A 12,901-nucleotide genomic window follows, 5' to 3' on the forward strand; every position below is an offset into this window, starting at 1 on the left:
CTAGTGTTACCATAGGACAATTCTTTCGAGGTTAGTGTCTGGAGACAGCAGATGCACCGCTTCTGATTTCGATCGGACCCTGGAGGCGTGGGGAAGCGGTGCTGGGCGGCAGGCTCCGCAGCGGCCCCAGTGCCAGGCAGCACTGTGCCAGGGCAGCGAGGCCCACGCCGGCCAGGAGTGGAGCGAGGCACGAGGGAAACACCTCACGCTCAGAAAGTAGTTGATCCGGGAGGTCCAAGAATGGCAACACCCGGTTACCCATCATTTTATATCTTAGAAATTGTTTTAAGCTTTCCTGTGAGTGTACAATAGTCATCTGCAGAAAATTGGTATAATTTCACAACCCTCAATTCCAAAAAAATAACAGAAAAGACTGTGTGTGGTTTAATGACAATAAACACAATTTTAAAATGAATGTCTTGAGTTGATCACTTTGGATGGATGTGTTTTAATGTGTTCTTGTTCCAAGAATTGCTTTACACAGAACATATTAACAGTGGCAATAGCTTGGAAATAGCTTTGACTTTCAGCCCTTGATTCTAGGAGCAGCAACGAAGTAATTAGCCAAATTATCCCTGCGAAGTTATTATCCTGGTTCTTCAACTTGTACATCTCACTCATTATCTCTCCAAATGGAAAACTCAGGCTCATGGAAGATCATGGGAGTACAAGTGGTGGGTGCGGAGGCGCTGGCGTTGCTGCGGGAACCACAGGCAGAGGGCCAGGCTCCCTCGCTCCCCGCCGCGGTGAGCAGGGCACAGACTGCGCATCTGTGCTGCTGCTGTGTTCTCACACCCCAGGTAACACGCAGCCTCGCAGGGCAGCCCGTGGAGATCTGGTGTTTTAAATGAATACCTCAACCCTTTTGTTGCAGGACTGGGAGGAAGAAAGGTGGGGAGCAGGGACAGACACTGAGCAAAAGGTCAAAGTTATTGGTTTTCACCCACTTAGTTGGTATTTATTAGACATCTACTATGCGCCAGTCATTGTGCCAGCCCCTGGAGACGGGCCTAATGGGGTAAGAAAGGCCTTGGTGACTCAATAAGAATAAGAGTAGGGGGTTCCCAGGAAATAGGGAATCGGAGCATTAAAGTCAGACTCGGGGAGCCAGGAAGGATCCCTGGAGGAAGGGACGTCTTAGTGGGGCTTGGAAGGTAAACGGTGGCTGGAGGTGGGGTGACCGAGGTAAGACACCTGCAGGCAGTGGTGCCAGGTGAGCCAAGTCAACAGGGAGCTCCCGAGAGCAGAAGCCACACTTGAGGGAGACGGGCTAGTCCAGCCACCACGATCCTGCCCTGGAAGTGGGCTCAGCATAAATGAGGGGGCACTCTGCCTGGCTGACCTCAGGGGTCCATAATCCAGCCCCCAGCGCTGGCTGGTAGAGGAGGTTTCACGGCTCCATCCCAGAAATCCTGGAGGAACTCAGGCGGCGAGACTCGGGGACAGAACAAGGGCCCAAGCACGACGGTGCCCTGCTAACAGAGACCAGAGGAGCTGTCCACAGAGGACCCGGGCTTAGGGGGCAATGCCTTGCGCGTGGCTGTGCCACCCACAGGCGGAAACTGGGAGGAGGACGCAGTGACCTTAGGGAAGCTGATGGGGCAGTGATGGCACTGAGGCCTCGGTGACCTGTATCCTCGGACCTGTGTGCGAGGACCAGCTGCCTGACCTTTTCCAGGTCAGCGAGAGAACCAAAAGGTGCAGGGTGAGGAGAAGCAGGTCACAGGGCCCTGCATGCTAAAAACGTTCTCACACAAACACACACTCCAAAATACTTCTGCAACACGTGGAACTATATTTGCGTTCATATTCTAGTATTAATATCACTTCAGCTATTATTTTAATATTTTATGTTTCTTAATTAGTACCCCCAAATATTCATTTATTAAAAGACCCCACATATAATAATGCACAAGTCATTTTCAGAACAGCACTTAAGAGAAACCCAGATTAAGTGTCCAAGACATTGAATAATAACCCATGGACACAGACTATAGGGCGGTGAAGGCCTGGGGGTGGGGGGCAGGTTAGAAGAAGTCAATGTGGGGGGAGGGGACATATGTAATACTTTCAACAGTAAAGATAAAATTTAAAAAAGAACGTTACCAGAAACCCGGCCCGTCATGCACTCTGTGCAACATGCCCCCTCAGCCCTCTCCTGACTGCCAGCCTGGGTCAGTGGGAGGCGTCAGCTCCACTGGCTTCCATCGTAGCCGGTGGCAGCTGGTCCTGGTTACACGATTTGTGTGACTCTTCCTTTCTTCCAGTAACATACTGACAGACACCCATGCAAAGACACTGACTAAGGTATCAGAACACGCCCTTTAGGGCAGAAAATATCTTCCACAGACTTCCAGCTACTTTGGCTGCTAACATTCCCTTGGTCTCTATCCCCAAGGTCCTGTAAATGCCTCTGTGACTTCTCATGGTGCAGATTAGAAGGAGACAGGGGAATGTAGAAAGGCAAGAGGCAGTCCTTCATAATGAGGACTTCAGCACTTCCAGTGTCCTATTGGCCATCCCCCCCAAAATGTCTGGGCTCAGAACAGACCCTGTAGAGTGGTCTCCTGCCCCAGCTCCACAGAAACTGACCATCTGCAGAGTGTAGCCAATAGGAACAGGCCGTGGGACACCCTCACAGACACTGGGCGCCCTTGGCAAGGGTGGAGCCATTTAAGTAGAGTTTTTGGTTTCAGCCCACAGGACAAATATAATAACATCTATTGAAAATGCAAAAAGAGGCCCTGGCTGGTTAGCTCAGTTGGTAGAGGGATACGCCCAGGTTGTAGGTTCAATCCCTGGTCAGGGCACATACAGGAATCAACCAATGAATGCCTTGGTAAGTGGAACAACGCATCAATGCTTCTCTCTCTCTCTTCCTTGCTCTCTCTCTAAAAATGACAAAAAAATGTTTTAAAAGAAAAATTCAAAATAAAACCCAGAAGTGAAGCTAATTTCTCTTGGGCAAGTAGAGTAGGTTTTTCTAGTGAATTTCTCTAACCTACTTCCCGTTGACTTTGATTTGATTTTACTACAATGAGTAATGGGATATGCCAATGGGGCTCCCTTAAAGTTACAGTTATAAAATGGCATTGATTTTGCCATTTGTGGGCTTCTTTTAGTCCCTGGTAAAGTCTTTACTGTTTGAAACAAATGAAGTAAGTTATAAGGAAGAGCTGGTCTGGGCTGAAGCAGGGGAGTCTGACCTGGGTCCAGCTCTGCAAATGACCCAAGCAGTCACTCAAAACAAGCCGCCTCTTCCTTCTCTGGCTTCTCTCAGGTGGCTAACATGTTCATTGGGTTAAGGAGCATGTGGACATTCAAGCCAAGGCTCCTCTCAGCCCACCACCCAGCGTCTGAATACGGGGTGGGGGGGGGGGCTCAGTGAGGTGCATTTCGTGTGACACCACTCTCAGCTCTCTCCTCACTCACCGTCTCCCAGGAGGTGCCTTAGTTTCCAGAAAACCAGGGAGAAGGAGTTCCCTTTACTTGTCGGCAGTCTGTTCAATTACTGCGTCCGAACACTGCTCTGGGTCTCCAGAATTTACACCACCACCAGTTACCTGCTTCCGATAAACGGAACTGCAACTCCAGGCAGGTACTCACTATGAATGTCTCACAGGACTCGGGCACTGAATGAGTGTCTTCAGATGAAAGCCAAGAAGGTCATCTGCTCAGATGCTGCACTGAAATCGACTCTGAGTTCATCCCTTAAGCCCAAGCCAGAATCTCAACTCGGGTCTCCCGCGGAGAGGCTCGCTCTGTGATGCACGCTGCCCCTCAGCCAGCGCCAGCTAAACCTGTCCGCATGAAATGTGTGCATCCCAGGTTCCAGCCCCGCACAGCCCCATTAAGTTGTAAGTGGATTTTACTTGCTGAACAAATGTTAACGCCATTCTACGCTAATGGGTAATGCTACGAAAAGCACCTAAGTACTACAGCACCGGAGCCTTTATGGTGAAATATTGTGTAACTTAGGAAGCTGTCTGTTATAAACAGATGTCAGCCACAGGGCTTCCAGCCCCTATTGCCCATCTTCATAGAAGTCAGTTATAAGGTCTCCCTTAGTTAAGTGAATTTTTCAATAGTACACAGATTTATTAAGTCCTGGGTTAAAATTCTCTGAGTAAAAATAAAAAAATAATTACCCTTTAGAACATAATGTAATATTTAAATGACTTGAAAACAGTCACCTCAGCAAAAATAAGACAGGGGAGAGAGAAAGAAGTTTAAAAATGAAGTCGGAGCCCCGGCTGGGTGGTTCCGCTGGTTGGAGCGTTGTCTCACACACCAACAAGGTTGCTGGTTTGGTTCTCAGTTGGGGTGTGTACGAGAGGCAACAGATCGATGTTTCTCACATGGATGTTTCTCTCTTTCCTTCTCCCCCTTCCTCTCTCTCCTAAACAAACAAACAAAGCAAAACATACCCTTGGGTGAGGATTAAAAAAAATGAAGTTTGTAACTGTCCACAAAACCTCTATGAGTTCAAGTGCACAAACGCGTGATCTGGCACTTCTGATTCATAAACATGTAAAAATGGAAAACCTCCCATTCACAGTAAAACACACAAGTGGTTTCATTAATGAACTAGCAAGTTGTGTGTGTGTGTGTGTGTGTGGGGGGGTGTTGCTTCTTAATTTAATAAAACACCATAATTGTTAAGACAGAGAGAGGGTACTGAAGCCAGATGATGCTTGTTAAAATCCCAACTCTCCCACTTACTCACTCTGTGACCTTGGGCAAGGTGTATTTAACTTCTTGCCTCAGTTTCTTCATCTGTGAAGTGGGGATGTTAACAGTGCCTCCCTGTGGGCAGCTGTGATGCTTCCATGAGTTAGCACATGCAAGGAAGTTAGTGTCTCACTCATCATAAATGCTAGCTCCCCATCATCTGGTAGTTGTCACAGAATGTCACATTTACTGCAAATGAAAAGGGATCCGAATGGAAACTACGGCCTTTCCTCACCAACAGTGGCCTTTCTATGACTTTTCACTGTTCGGAGAACTCACTGGCTCCATCTTGTCCAGACTGGATTCACCCGGCCTCCCCACAGAGCCGGCGGTCCAGGTGAGTCACCAGTGACTTTTCTGTCGTTGGCCCAATCCATCGGGCGGTTTTCGATCCTTGTCTCCCTTGTCCCCTTGGAAAGTCTGAGCACCAATGAGCTTGACACGCTCTTTCCATGGGCTGCAGGACTTTGCACTGTTACAGTTTTCCCTCGGTGTCCCCAACCACTCCCTCTCGCCTCCCCTGGCCACTGGATCTTCCTTCTCCTGGCCTTTCAATGTTGGAATTTAGACTCTCATTGTTCTTCAGCCTCTAGTGTCTCCCCAGGCAAATTCACCCATGTCTGTGGTTTTATTGCCAACATGCTAATTAACCCAAAAATGTTGGTCTACAGCTCAGACCTCTGTTCTGAGCTCCAGACCCATGTATGTTCATTTACATCCTCCATGTTACTGAAATGTCTCAAAAGGTACTTTAAACTCAACATAGCTAAAAATAATTTATGATTTCCTCTCTGCCTCAAAGCCAGCATCTCCCTCACTGCTCCCTTGTCTGTGAGTGCCCCACAAAGCATCTCCCCCCTGGACATTGGCAACACCCTCCACTCCTTTTCTTCTTCCCTTTTGCCCTCAATCCATTCTCCGAAGCAGCTGGTGGTGCATTTACATTGCCAATGTGACCACACTGCTCCCGTCTGAATCCTTCACTGGCTCCCTGTGCTTATGGGAACTTGAACATGGCCGAGAAGGAATCCTAAATTCCAGACACCGGGGCCACAGTGCAGGAGCGATACTGATGCACAGCACATCTGGCTTCTCTGACTGACCTTTATTCGCTTGCACTCCAGCCACTCTGGCCTTCCCTGGCCTTTCTGCGTCTCTGCAAGCCACGCTCTTGCATGTCCCCTGCTTGGAACCCTCACCATTGCATCCCGGAGGCTGATTTCCTATTCATCCTCCAACTATCAGTTCAAAGGGTGCTTCCTCGGGGAAGCTGTTCTTGACCCAAAACTAGGTCACGTGCCCTATGATAAGGAGGCTGTCATAAAACCGTGCTTATCACAATTGACATTCTACATTTATTTGTAAATGTGCCCTATGATAAGGAGGCTGTCATAAAACTGTAAGTGTTTATCACAATTGACATTCTACATTTATTTGTAAAATGAAAACTTAGCTATATTTTCTGTAGAGCTGAAGAGGGGGCATGTCTGTTTGGCCCCCCATCGTTCCCCCAGTACCTCCCACGTGAAAAGGGCATACTCACACATGTTAAATGAATATCCCAGTTTCCATCATTTTAAGGCATTTGTTGATGCCCCTGCTCTTACTCCACAACAAAAGGGAACCTTCACTTAAACATGATGGCCGTAACAAGTAACTTCGGTGACCCTGGACCACAAGGAGAGAGAACTCACCAGGACAACTGGGCTCCACAAAGACCAGCCATGGGAACCCAGCATTGAAAGGGCCAGGGCAGCGTTTCCATGATTTACGGCCAAAAGAATGTGTGTGAGCTGCCAAAATGATACTCACCCTTCTCTTTTGGAGGGTTCTTTCACTCACTCACTCACTCACTCACTCATTAATTTATCCACACAACAAAATCGTGAATTCTAAATTCCAGACACGGGGACCACAGTGCAGGGGCAATACTGATGCACATCAAATACAGATACACATACAGGAGGCTGCAGCTGAGAGAGCCTGTGCTTGTTTGCAGGAGAGAACATGCTTACGGTAAGAGGGGAAGGTGATCCTGGAGAGTGAATGGTGTGCGTGGGGCAGGGGACAGCCAGAAAACAGTCCAGGCAAAATGAGAACACTGACAGGGTCTTCGAGGAGCTGCCTAAATACCAACTACTACCTAAATACCAAATACCAATACCTCAGGCTGACAGGCAAGGAGAGAGGCAAAGTCGCCCTGTGCAGCACTGTTTCCTCCAGCTCTGCAGCTCCTCTCATCCCGGCCACTCCACATGGGCTCTAGGAAGAGGGGAGCTTACAGAGAGCTCGCTGTCTGCTAATGAAGGCACCGCCTCCACTCCCCTAAACCTTGCATATGCATAATAATCCATGATCTCCTTGGTCCAGGCCTTCCCTTTTACCCACACCCGATTCGAGGTGGGCTGTGGCAGTGGTAGATGCACTAGGGGTCAGTGTCCTGGGAACGCAGCAGTGGGGTAAAGGGGACTAAGGCTCTTCTCAGCTCTCTTAAGGAAAAAAAATTATGCTTTAAACTCTTGGCTGCAGCATTCAGTTTATTCTAGGTACACTTTACATTATTTACACTATATCCTTTTTTAAAAATATATTTCTTTATTGATTTCAGAGAGGAAGGGGGAAGGTGAGAAAGACAGAAGCATCAATGATGAGAAAGAATCATTGATCAGCTGCCTCCTGCACACCCCCTACTGGGGATGGAGCCCGCAACCCAGGCATGTGCCCTGGGCTGGAATTGAACTTGGGACCCTTCAGTCTGCAGGCTGACGCTCTATCCACTGAGCCAAGCCGGCCAGAGCTACACTATATCCTTTTGGTCTGTGAATTACTCAAGCTCCTACTCAAACTTCAAGCTCTGCTTGGAGTATGAAGAAGGGTCACATGACAGATTTCTTCTATATCCTCAGAGAAGATAGGAAAGGGTAGGGGGGTAGTGTTTTAAAGAGCAGCACCCAAGAGGGCCCGGTGTGTTCTGGTATTGTTATTCCACAGATGTTAACACCATAACCAATCAAAGGAAGATGGCCTAAACATTGAATATTTGGACTCAAAGAGAAAAGTATGTTGAAAGAGAAAAACAGGAAAAGTATATCAGCATTTTACACTATCTGTTCTTTAATCTGAAGCAAAACTCCAGGACAGAGAAAACATAGATATAAAATAAAATCTGTATTTTTTTAACATATCCTTAAATGCCAGAAAAGAAGTTACCCACTTTGAAAATGTTTTCTGTATAAATCTCTACCAGAAAAACAAGTCAGTATTAATTCAATAAATCGAACTTTAATTCATTATTTTGGTCAACTTGAGTTCCAAGATTTGCTTGTGACATAATGCTTTCCAGGAAGAAAAAAAATATCCTGTCCCAGAAAACAATCTGATGGTTAATGTAAAGTTTTAACCAAATAATCATGTTACTGTAATTCACTAGAAATTCAAGAAAAAGTGTGTAGGGTGTCCACAATTTAGAAACATATTAAAATGAAGTTTTTTTTTCTTCCTTTATAAAGAAAGAACTTCCACACCATCTGTTCTACGTTATCTTGGTGTTCTGCCGAATGCAGTGTCAGCTTGCTGAGAACTGTAAATTATTAGGTTACACCCCTAAAAATATGAGTGAAGAGAAAAATGGATGAAGAGGACACTGACTATAAGTTTGGACACGCAGGAAAACACTAATATGGGACAACAGCCCAGCCCAAGTGCCTCTGGGTAGGAAATGGTTCCTGGAGGGCATCCACTCCATATGACCATGACGAAAGGACAGGTTTACAAAAGTAGCACGCAAAGTAGTAACATGCAAAGCAATACCGAAGCGCATTTCCAGACTCCGAGACGCCTCTTCGTCAGAGTGCTTCTGATTCCAGTTAAATTTCGGGGGAAAACAACAAGGCAACCCCGCCTGACTTAACGTACAGACCATTACAGCTGCTTCTGAATGCCTCCTAACAAACGGGGCCTCCAAATGCGAGCACAGCCACATATTCCACCTCAACTCTGTTCTCCTGTCTCCCAGCTAGTCCTGTGAGTACAGTGCCCGCTCAGCCCCGGCAAAGGCACCCAACTGAGGAGCAGCTCCCAGATCTCGGAAAGAAGTGCGGTTTCATCAAGAGGCATTTAGGCAACTTGAGTGATTCCCCGCAGAAAAGGTAAAGTGCCAGACACGAAACGACCAGCTCCCTCTGACGACGCAGCCACATGACTGCTTTCTATCTGGAAACTGTCCGGCCAGCTGGTAAGATTTGTAAAGGAAGATCCTTACCCGGATTATTTCTTCCACACAGCTGTTGGTTTCTCCAGATCGACTCTCCTGGAACCAAAGGAAAAAACACACAAATTAATAAGCCTGATAGACTAGATTTATGGTTACAAAGAAAAGATGACACGTTAGCTCCTACATTTAATAGTTTGGACTCAGGGAAATGCCTAAACTGGGACCTTCCCATAAGCTCCTTTCCTTAGCGGGACAGCTCCCATCACAGCTATGGCTGCTCTCCCTCCCCGACTGTGCACTGCGCGGGACAGCTCCGCCGGGAACAGGGCACACGCGGGAGGTCAGGCTGGGCCCTCAGCCACAAGGACACCGAAGGGCAGGCTCCTCGGAGTAACAGCACACAGCCTGCAGGGCTGAGCTCTTTGCCTTGGGCTCATCCAAATGTAGAAACATGGCATCTACTGCAAAGCGGATCCAGTTCACCTCCACATACAGACAGTGGCCCTGCCAAATACAAGGCTGCTGCAGCTTAAGTAAAAGTGTGGCAGTTCCTCTGTCCTCCAAGCCTAGAGTTACTAGTTTGATGGGCCGAAACCCAAAAGACCAAAGGAGACACATCTTCTCAACATTCGCACGGCATTCTGGGTGTCATGTTCCAGAGCCACTTGCTCCAGGACCCGCACTGCCCTGTGTCATGGAGATGTTAAGGGCTCTGGGAATGGCAGCTTCCAGTCACAGCTGACTGCGGAGCATTTTAAGCTCCAGAGATGCTGTGTGGTGACTACTGGTGACACGGCCTGGAATGCAGCAGGTGGCTGTGTGGGGACATGAGAGCAGCAGCAGACACAGCAGGTATAAGTGGTACTGTGGTTTCAGGGAGAGAGTTCTCTTGCCTTTTCATTCAATGATACTGACCACAACTCAGCATGACATCCTAAGCTCTCCTCACCCTGAATGGAGACCCATATGCCCAGTGACCAGGAACTCCCCATTCCTTCCTCTCCCCAGCCTCAGGGAACCACTACTTTACTTCCTGTCACTATGAACTTATAAATTCTGGGCATTTCACATAAATGCAATCCTAAAATATGTGGACGAGCCATTGTTTCTTAGGATTATGCTTTCAAGGCGCATCCATGTTGTGCCATGTATCAGTACTTCACTCCTTTTTGTGGCTGAATCGTACCCCACTGTATGGATAGACCACATTTTGTTCATCCATTCACCAGCTCATGGACATTGCTGTTTCCACTTTGGCTATTGTGATAGCACTTCTTTGAACTTTTGTGTACAGTTTTTGCTTGGGTGTGTAACTAGCAGTTGACTTGGTGGGCCATACGGCAGTCCTATGCTTAGCTTTTTGAGGAACTGTCAAACCGCCTTCCCCAGGGGCTGTCCCATTTCACATTCCCACCACAGGTTCTGATTTCTCCATGTCCTCATCAACACTTGCTATTTTCCAGTTTTGTTCTTGGTAGTAGCTAACCTCGTGGGTATGAAATGGTATCACGCTGAGGTTTCGATCTGCTTTTCCTAATGATTAATGATGTTGACCATCTCTTCATGTACATGTTGGCCATTTGCATCTTCTCTGGAAAAATGTCCCTTTCAAATTTTTTAATTGGATTGTCTTTTACTTGTTTTAAGAGTTCTTGATATATTCTGGATATTAGACCCTTTATCAGCTATATGATTTGTATATATTTTCTTCCATTCTGTGGCTGTACTTTCTTGATAGTGTTCATCCATGTACAAAATTTTTAACTTTGATGAAGTCCAATTTATCTGGTTTTTTCTTTATTGTTTTATTTTGGGTGTCATATTTAAGAAAATATGGCTAAATCCAAGGTTATTCAGGTTTACCCATTTTCTTTGAAGAGTTTTATAGTTTTAGTTTTTATACTTAACCCAATAGTTTGAGAACTTTAGGTAAAATTTATTTCCTTATAGACATTTGATAAGTTTTAGTTAAAACAGAAACATTATCTTTGTATAGATTATTCCATTTTAGTCTCCTTATTAAAAGATCAATAACAAAATGTGTAAGGCACAGCCATTGTTGCTAATGGTGCATGAACACTACATGTCTATCCTTATAAATCAAGAAAAACTATGTTAAATATCATGACAGAATTAGCAATAATACTTCATTACCCTCTCCTACACTCACCCTTTCTTCTGTTCTTCTAAAGGTTACAGTTTGGTGACATACATCTATGAGTCCCCACTCCACCCCCAAGACTTATTCCAGGACTTATCTGGAAATGTTACTATTCTGACACTCTGATCACATTGGCTCAGAGAGCTCTTTTTGGAACCTGCCCCAAACCTGCTTCCTTTCCAAGGCAGCCTGAGGAAACCATCACAAATGCTGCTGGTAAATTCTCACTCAGGCAAGGCTTGATGGCCCTTTGAAACGACATTTGGAATTTAGTGGTGGGAATGAAGGTCTCAATTAAAAACTGTTTCTTCAAACCCATAACCACTTCTCTTACTCTACTTCCAAATCTCAACCCTTTCCTACCATGTAACATACGGGTAGAGCAAATGCTAAATTCTCACTGTACTATTCTCCACCCTAAAACAATTAATCAAGGAAAACTTGATTTCATGTTCTCCTGGCGGACTCACCCAGACACACAATACACTGAAAAGACTCATCAAATTAAACTCTGGGTTTGATCACTTCAAGCTAAGCTTCTTCTGAAAGTAGATTTATATACATGACAGATTGCTCTTATACGTAGCTCTCCCTATAGTCTTATAAGTTTCCATGACCCTACTCTGAAAAGGGAGGGAAATGCAGTATAGATGCCCCAGAGATAGGGTATGTAGGATTAATACATTGCGTCATCTCAGTGAGCTCCAACCGTGAGCTCTGATAGTCTAGAATGACATCCAGTCTTCTGTACTAAAAGGGCCCCTTGCGAAGTTGAGGAAGTGAGACCAGACCCAAGGACTTCAAAGAACAGTCTCAGGCCATCCTGGTCTTACATTCCAGTGTGGAAAGTCCTCAGCAGGGGAAACTCTTGGGCCTTCTCTGAAGCATTTCTGACTCCTGGGACACCTCGTGTTACAACGGGGGAACCTAAGACGGGTAGTACATTGGGTTTGAATCTCTAGGACCCTGTCTGGAATGGAGTGAATGCATGAGGCATGGTATTAAAGAAAGTTTCAATTAAAAGGAAACCTAGAACTCATTTTAGGCCACTCAGTGACTTTAGCAGATGGAGAAACTGTGGCCCAGAGAAGTGGAGGACTTTGTTTAAAATCATTCTGATAGCAAGGGGCAGGCAAGGTAGAATCCACACACATTTCTTCAACGCCAGTTCAACCCTTAGAACTGCCTCAACTTGAGGTCACTGTCATGTTTAAAGTATGAAACTAAAAGGACCTGTACAGTGTTGGGGTAAATTTCCTCCCTTTCCATGCTGCAAATTCTCCAACACTTGGTCACTCTGTTTCTTCCTCACTAACTTCTGACATCACATGCATAGGCCAAAGCAGGAAGTGACAGGAGAAGTGGAGAGAAACGGTTAAAACTACTATCCCTTCTCTGACATTAACAAATGAGAGACAGGACTTGTGTGCTCTGAAACTGGAGGACAGAATTCGGCCTCTTCTCTCCCAAATACACAAAAGGGGGTTGGTGGGGAGGGCTGTGTTGGCAGGGCGTAGAGGTGAGGGGAGGCCAGAGGGCCTTTCACCTACTTGAGATCTTTCTCAAATCTGGTTTCAGTTGCAGTTGTGTACTCTGATTATAATTGCATTTAAAAACTTCCAGTGTTTATAAACAAGATTCAAGCATGCATGTAATTTACATCTCCGAATCTGAGTTTGTTTTTTTCACAGTGAAGTTACTGCTTTCCTTGGAAAGGTACCCACTGAGAAAGAGGGCTGCACAATGCAAATTTTAATTACTCTGGAGTTTTTGAGGGTTTGTAGCTGTTGCTTCCT

The 12,901-nt window shown here is 46.1% G+C and overlaps 1 protein-coding gene across 1 annotated transcript in view; it reads right to left on the minus strand.

Moving 5' to 3' along the window:
- The window catches only part of AFF3 (AF4/FMR2 family member 3), a 443,373-nt gene that overhangs the window by 260,092 nt on the left and 170,380 nt on the right, over nucleotides 1-12,901 (minus strand). The window contains 1 exon segment of the mRNA XM_015561811.1: nucleotides 8,993-9,040. Within this exon segment, the coding sequence (XP_015417297.1) occupies nucleotides 8,993-9,040 (48 nt within the window).

This window comes from Myotis davidii, unplaced genomic scaffold, assembly GCF_000327345.1.
Source record: "Myotis davidii unplaced genomic scaffold, ASM32734v1 scaffold1011, whole genome shotgun sequence".
Taxonomy (NCBI): domain Eukaryota; kingdom Metazoa; phylum Chordata; class Mammalia; order Chiroptera; family Vespertilionidae; genus Myotis; species Myotis davidii.